Source organism: Cryptomeria japonica, chromosome 9, assembly GCF_030272615.1.
Source record: "Cryptomeria japonica chromosome 9, Sugi_1.0, whole genome shotgun sequence".
Taxonomy (NCBI): Eukaryota; Viridiplantae; Streptophyta; class Pinopsida; order Cupressales; family Cupressaceae; genus Cryptomeria; species Cryptomeria japonica.
In genome coordinates, this window is record NC_081413.1 from 551874646 (window position 1) to 551882839 (window position 8194).

Genomic DNA, 8194 nt, shown 5'->3' on the forward strand with positions numbered 1-8194 from the left:
TATGAAGGACAAATAGGACTAGCCTTTATTGTTTACTTTGAACGATATATTGTAACTTTCTAGACTATATGTCTTTGCCAAATTTTGAAAACTAGCTCTATTACTTGCCAAACTTCCATGTTAGATGAAGAGTGTGGGACAAAAACTTAGACCATACGAAAGAGACACTTCAACCTTTTGTCTTGATAACTCTCCTTTGTGAATTGTGTTTAGTTTGCTGAATAGCACATATAGGGCTGGCCTTTATTGTCCTTTCTCTGTCTATTGACTTAAGACTGATATATTGTAACTTTATAAGCTGGCTTTATGACTAGCCGAACTCCCATGCTCTTTCTACATTGATTATGGATGCAAAATGAGCCACTTTGTAGGTTGATATTGGAGGAAAACGACCAGCCTTTGTCGTTCTTCTTTAATCAGCGGTACGCATACGGCCCACTAAAGGATGAAAGGTTGCAGGAAATTACTAAACTCATAATAATTGTGTTGTCCATGAGAAAACTGCATTTGACCTTTCCAGCAGTAGCCTGTTATAAAAATCAGATTTGAAAGAGGGGAATGACAGAGAGAAAAGCCCTTCTTATTCAGCTGGATTCATCTTCTCTAACAACGAAGATAACAGCACTACTTAGATTTTCTTTCTTCTCTGTCTTATTTCCTCACTATTAATATGGCCAAAAATTTCTGTTGTTTATGTTGCTGCTCTTGCTGCGGTTTACTTTCCCCTTCTCCTCCACAATCTCTTCAACAACAACAACCCATCTCTATCTCTACCCCTTCACCGCAACTATCTCGGTATTCCACCATCTCCTCGCCTTCACAACCTTCTGAACAAGAGCCCACTGTCACTATGACCGATTTTAAGAATTTTCTACAAAAGTTCAATGATATAAGCCAGATTGAGGGTCTGATTCAGGTTTTAGAAGAGCTATTGAAGATCGCAGTATGTTATCTACACATAGGTTTTATATTGTTAGAAAATATAGTCTTTTATAATAGGAATTTTGCAGTTCTACATTTAACAATATCTTTTGCCTAACAACAATTTTAGGCTATACTGAGTATAAATATGGTGTTGTCCAATACAGTCGGGAGAGCAGAGTGATGGAGGATCTAATTCAGCGGTAGGTTCTCATATCCAAGAAGGCCAAAGAATCCTGGAGATGCTGGATACAAGAATTGGCAAGCGTCCTGTAACGGTAAAATTTCCATTTCAGAACTATAAAGTTAAGTGGTGATAACATTCCTCTCTGATTTACCTTTAGCCAGTTAAATTATTGGATGGCTGTAACTCTGAACATTTTTGAGAAAAAAATTATATTAGATGGATGCTGATTGGCATCCCTTTTATATTCTTGGGTAACTTCGGTACAGAAAAATCCTACGGATAGCGTAATTGCAGAGATTGAAAAAGTTTGTATAGAAGTGCTCAAAGGCTCTGAGAAAATTCCTAAAGTAGGAATAGCACTTTGTATGTTGGGATCCGCATTGGAGAGTTTTAGTAAGATGTCTGAGAACAAGAGTGAGTGCCTTGAAGTTTTGAGAAGGATGCTTAATCTTGGGAGGCAAATTCTACTGTTGAATGAGCAAATTCCAGAGCAGAAGCAGAAACTAAATGAGGGAATCCAGTGCATTATTGTAGGAACCAGCATGTGCATCTCCCAACTTGCAAGAGCCAAAATTTTCAGGTTAGTTCAATTATTTTTGCTGCAAGTTAGATACTCTGTTATAAAAACTAATCGGTCTAAAGTTAGGCATAGTCTAAATATAAAACAAAATCTGAGTCGAACTTATAAGAAAAATTTACTTCAAGCAAATTAAACGTCAAGATACTTTCAATGCTTTTCAATGTAAATCCAATGTCAATGTCTGGATTGTGTGAAGGTTTCTCACCGCTACAGTGAATGCCGATACTTTAAAGGCTTTTCAATTCAAAATAGACCACTTGTATAGTGACATCCAATTGTCAGCTGCAATTGGCATAGGGCAAAGAGTGCCAAAAATTGCTTCACAATCGCAGAAAATATATGCATACCAACCGACAGGTAACATTTTTTTCAACTTTTATGATATTTTCCTATTATCTTTTGTGTTTGTCACAAACTGTGGTTGAGTTTTTCCACAAATTTAACAGTTGGAATTGAGAGCGGACTGGAAAGAGTAATTCAGCTTCTTGATCTGAATGCACAAGACACAATACCCATTGTTGTGGTTGTCTATGGTTTTGGTGGGATTGGGAAGACCACACTTGCTGATGCCGTTTATGCCCAACTCAACCTCCAATCTTATAAGCATTGTAGAATTCACATGGATCAAGATTGTACCAACAACGATCTTAAGGGCCTCCAAGAGCAAATTTTGTATGGATTGTTTACAGAGAACTTGCAATTGAAAAACTGCGATGAAGGTCGAGGAAGGTTGTGGTCATTTTTCAAAGAGCATCCTAATCAGCCTTTATTCCTATACATTGACAATGCTCTCAAAGGTAACGATCTTGAGAAACTTCTACCTCAACGCTTGGATAGTTGCCTCCCACCGAAGAGCAGAATACTTGTCACTACTCGAAATCTCCAAGAGACGGACATTTTTGTTGGCAGGAATATTCAACGTCGACAATATGATGTGATTCCTCTTCCAGTGACTGAGGCAAGAAAACTTTTGTTGGAGAAAGTTTCAGATTACAATGATGAAAATAATATAGAAAACCTCCTTAAGTTGTGTGGTGGTATTCCCCTTCTTCTTGAATTAGCTGGTTCACAATTGGCTCTAAACAGGGGAAATAAAAAGAACATAGTGCTAGAGATGCTTAAAGAAGGAGAGAAGGTCAAAGAGAAAGATATAAGCGATCGTATGGTTGGTTTTGTATACGACAGACTATTAGAACCTGTTCAAGAGGCCTTTCTAGATATCGCATCCTACTTTCATAATAGGTGGGGTAGTGAGTTTGTGGCCAGCATAGTTGGAGAGGAGGAATTCAGAGCTCTAGAAGCTGCCTCATTCGTCAAGACATCTGAAGAAGGTTTTGTGATTGTTCATGACATAGTTCGAGCAAGAGGAAAAAAGTTGTCAGAGCAAGAGGGAAACAGAATCCGAGACCGTGAGAGTTTATTGGAATGTTTGAAAGATGAAGAGGTATGTCGTATTTACAATGCTTGTCATAAATATTATGAAAAGACACTTGTTATTCACAATCATAATGATGTTTATGGTTTTGGTTTTTGTGTAGAAACTCAAAAAAATAAAAGGCATTTATTCTGGTGAAGAATATGAGCAGCCTCCAATCGAAATTAATTGTGATCATCTTAATTGTATGAGCAATTCATTAAGAGTGTTATATTGTAGAGGATCGCAAATAACATTCAGGGAGCAATGTCATAAACCATTTGAACAACTCAGATGCCTTAGAATTAATGATGATGCTCTTGATTTACCAATGGAGTTTGAGAAACTCGAGCATCTCACCTACTACAAGGGCCCATTTATGCAAGGCATGAGTTTTTATGAGGTAAGATCTTCCTTCCTTAGAGCATATTTATCATTTCAATTAGCTTTCATTATATTATATAATAACACTTTTCATAATTATTGTGCAAATATGTAGTTTCCTCGAAGCCTGCGCTACATGTACATTAAGAATTTTTCTTGGAACAGAGTTGTATATTCTAGAATTCCTCCCAAAGTCACTCCAGCTTCTTCTCTTGAAGCATTAGGTTTATATGACTTCAAAAATATACAAAGGCTGCCAAATGGAATGGAAAAGCTAAAAAAGTTAGAGAGCTTAACTTTATGGGATTGCCATCAATTAAGGGAACTTCCATCCAAATTGAGAGATCTCAGCAATCTAAAAGAGTTAGAAGTAGTTAATTGCAATGAATTGAAAGAGTTGCCTTCAAATTTTGGGCAACTCAGCAATTTGACAAGTTTACGAATATGCACATGCTCTGCATTAAGTGCATTACCTTCAAACTTTGGGCAGCTCAAAAATTTAGAAGAGTTAGAATTGAGGTACTGTCCTGAACTAGCAGAGTTGCCTTCAGATTTTGGTCAGCTCAAAAATTTGAAAAAGTTAGATTTGACGGGTTGTTCTGGGCTAGAAGAATGGCCATTAAGCTTTGGGGATCTCACAAACATGAAGGAGATAGATTTGAGAGGTTGTTCCTCAACATTAAAAGATTTGTTGCCAAATAATATTAGAGGAAACAATTGTAAGGTAAATGGATTACCAGACTGAAGAGTCTGAAGAATGTAATAATATAATTCACCTCTCAATTGTTATTTTGAGAGCATTTTTCATTATTTATAAAATTTGTAATATAAGAGTTGTGATTTTTTATGGTTTTCATTTTATTTTAGTTAAAAGCTAGCATTTATATTAAAAGGAGGTGCAGTGGTTATATCAATAGCAAAATTTAAATTGAATACGATTTTGTCATTCGTTGCACTTGATTTTTGCAAAAAATTTGAAAAAATTAAATTTTTGTATTGGTATCAATCTTTAGAAAATGACCTTGTCATTCATTAGAGTGGAATAGAAAGAAACAAATATAGAAAAGTTCATTGAAATGGAAAACATAAGAATTTCAATTGGAGAGCTCATTGAAATGGAAAACATAAGAATTTCAATTGGAGATATGATAGACAAAAATGATTTCTTTGTAACACCATCCAAGCTGCAGTCAACATAGTCAGTTGTAAGTTTACGAGGTTAGGAATCCCTAATGGGCACTATCTCATTACCTTAAGTTTTAGAAAACAAGAACCTAATTTGTTCTGTTTAAAGACAGACTCTTTCACTTCTTTATTAAAAGTTAAACAATTAAAGTCTTGAAAGGTCATATAGACAGTATGGCCTGATAAAATATTAGATTTGAACATAGTAGAAGTAAATGCGACCTATCAAACCCTAAAAACTTCAACAACCAGTTTAAGTTCTTCACAAATAGAATCATTATTATTTAGCCAATTTGCTCTTAATCAGAACTAGTTGCAGAAGAACTGTCCTTAAAATTAGTAGATGGGCTCCTGAAGATTCTGTCGATCTTTTGTCATTTCCCTTTTGAGGCACAGATTTGTCCTGCAGATTGTCTGTCTCCTTAATATAGCTTAAATCGTTTCATTTATTTTGAAGTTAATTATTGGAAGATCTTTTCAATGTTTTGCAAGCAACATCCTCCGTGGGAGCTTTGGAACAGGATATTGAATCAAACCGTTGAAATTTTGGTGGTCTAAGAAATTCCAGACAAATATTGAAGCAGACTTTATGATACAAGATTTTAGCCCTAATTGCACACCGTATAAGGAATTAATAAGACCGTTTAGCAACGAACCTTCAATACTTTCATTAGTTGAGAATTTTATATTATAGCTGGTTATTATGCCACGCCTTGTAGAACTCTGTAGTAAAATTTTTGGCATTGAATTCGAGTTAAGTACAATTCTTTTGCGTATTTTTTTAAAGGTATTTTGAAAACGCTCTGGTCGAAATAAGCATTTCAAATTCAGTTATGGAGTAAAGGACGGGAAGCACACAGGGCAAAATGTCCTACAATTATTTATATGTTTTTTGGACCGGTATTGAGTACATGGAGGAGGAATATATTCTGCATTTTATGAGCAATATTGTTAATTTATAAAAGCTATATTGTATTGAAAATAACACATTAATATTAGGTTTTTATTTTATTTTATTTATTTCTTTTTAGGTTTTTATTTCTTCAAATATACCTCTTCTACTATTGTTCTCCAACAGCTGTTTGTATTATATTTATTTTTTTATTCCCACGATATTATTTTACATCCATCTACTTTTTTAATCAATGTGTATAATTTGGTATTTTATATTATATTATTAAATAATTGTAATAAATAAAGTTAAATTTGCAAAAAAAAATTTAAATGATTATATCATTTTAAAATTTGGTTGATAAGTTATAAATATATGGAAAAGTTGGCAATTTTAAGATGATGCAATATTTAAATATTAGTAAAATATTAATAAAAAATTTCTTGTCATGTTTATCTAATTTATTTAAATTTCATATTACAATTTAAAATAATGGATTATAACATAATATATGGTGATTTGAGTAAATTTGATGTAATGAAAATAATATTTGTTTCTAGTTTTTAATTTTTCTTTAATTATATTTTGGAACATATTTTTATTATATCATATTATTTGTTAGGGTTAGAATTAGGGCATAATCAAGGATAGAATTAGTGTTATTTGAATTTAAATTAATTATTATAATAAGAATATAAAAATAATATTTTTTAAATTATAAATCATTATAAAAATGCCTTAACATTTAAGAAATAATAATAGACAATGTACATGTTTCAAATTGTACAATTATTTTATTCACCTTTACAATATTTGAATTGTCTTACTATTATTTCTATAGAAAATAATTTAGATTATAATGATGAAATTTAGTTTAAAGAAATCAATATTTATAATAGTTTACAAAATGTAGATGACTTTAAAAATATTTTGCAATAAAGAATGATTAGAAAAAGTATTAAATTAATTTGTTACAATATGTAAAATACCATCTTTTATGAATTGAATTATTATTAAATAATATATACCAAATTTAATAATATGTACCATCCCTTTAGGTTAGACTTAGGGTTAGTGTGATGGATGAAAATGGAATCAAGTAGTATTAGGACCTAACTCTATTTTCATTCATACATTGAAATACAAAAGGACCTAAAGGAATGATTCTCTTGGACTAACTCTTGTGAAAGAGAGTTAAGGAATAATTTTAGGGTTTTTATTCCTTTGTTGTTATGAAAGGGAATGTGCAAAAATGGGAGGATGTGAAACTATGCAAAGAAGATGAAACAAGTGACTAAAGCAATAAGACAACAAATTAAATCTTAACAGAACTAAGACAACAAGTACAGATCTAAGAATGGAATTTTGTTGTGCACCTGTGACAAAAATTTGAGCTTAAATTGGTAGGACTAGGGCACCTAGACCAAATTGAGTTGCAAACTGGGGGATGAAATCTAAGACTATTTGAGAGCTTTCTATTAAATCTGAGGTTGATTGGGGAGGATTGGGGTGCTAGGTGTCCTAGTTCTGGGGGACGAGAGTGTTGGGCACCCTGGTCCAAGCACTTTTTGTTGGTATGTTTGTTGTTGCACCAAAAGCTCGAGCTATCAATACCCGCTACAAACGCTAGACTTACCCAGACCCACGAGAGGCAGTTAAGCCATGTAGCGAACCTTGAGGGAGGTGTTGACCACCAAGTCAACAATTTCCCCCTCAGCAAAAACTAAGGGTTCCACATCAATAGAATGAAGGAGACCTCTTGGGATTCGAACTTGTGACATGAGGCTATGATACCAATTGTTGGCATATTTGATAGTACACCAAAAGCTCAAGCTATCAACACCCGCTACAAACACCAGACTTACCCACATCCATGGGAGGCAGTTAAGCCATGTCACGAACCCCAAAGAAGGTGTTGACTGTTGGCATATGCACACTCCAATGAGACATTGTAGGCGATTGAAGGTTTTGTCATTGATGGTAACCTTACAATCCTATGACACCAACAAGATATTCCACCGGCACTAGCAAGATCAGACTCTACACCGGCACTCAGACCACCGACACTGGCAGTGAAAGGAAGCATACCAGCACAAAGGTCAATAGGGTTTTTTTTGTAATATATTTTGTTTATTATTGTAAAATCATTATAAGCCGACTTGGTAACATTGTAAAATGACTCATATATAAGAGATCATTGTAGAACATTTGTGAGAGAATGATGGAATGTAATTAGGTGAAATAAGGTAGACCTATTATGCGAATTATAGGTTAAGGGTTTATGTAAGAAGCAAAGCAGAAACCAGTACTGGATCTGGCATTATAGATGCTATTTTAAAGCAGTACAAGACACCAAATTTATATAATCCATTTTGTAAGTCAGTGAGACTTCCTATTTTGTGTTTGAGTAGTGATCTCTAGGCACTTGGCCTTCCTACATGTGCGGGCCCCTCTTGTAGCAGTAATATTCTCTTATTGGCTAGTAAGTGAATATTGTGGGTCACAAATCCCACCGAGATTTTTCCCACATCGGGTTTCCTCGTTAAATCTTTGTGTTATGGTGTGTTTTTCATGTGGTTGTTCTTATCTCTATTTATTGCATTACTTCTTGTTTATCGGTACACAGTTTTA

General features: G+C 34.0%; 1 protein-coding gene across 1 annotated transcript; it reads left to right on the forward strand.

Moving 5' to 3' along the window:
- The first annotated feature begins 484 nt into the window (after window positions 1-484).
- LOC131060963 (disease resistance protein TAO1) lies at window positions 485-4342 on the forward strand. Its single transcript, XM_059211304.1, has 7 exons — window positions 485-943; window positions 1089-1199; window positions 1375-1688; window positions 1885-2045; window positions 2135-3132; window positions 3227-3505; window positions 3602-4342. The coding sequence occupies exons 1-7, from the start codon at window positions 671-673 to the stop codon at window positions 4229-4231; spliced, it is 2766 nt and encodes a 921-aa protein (XP_059067287.1). The 5' UTR covers window positions 485-670; the 3' UTR covers window positions 4232-4342.
- The last annotated feature ends 3852 nt before the right edge of the window (window positions 4343-8194 follow it).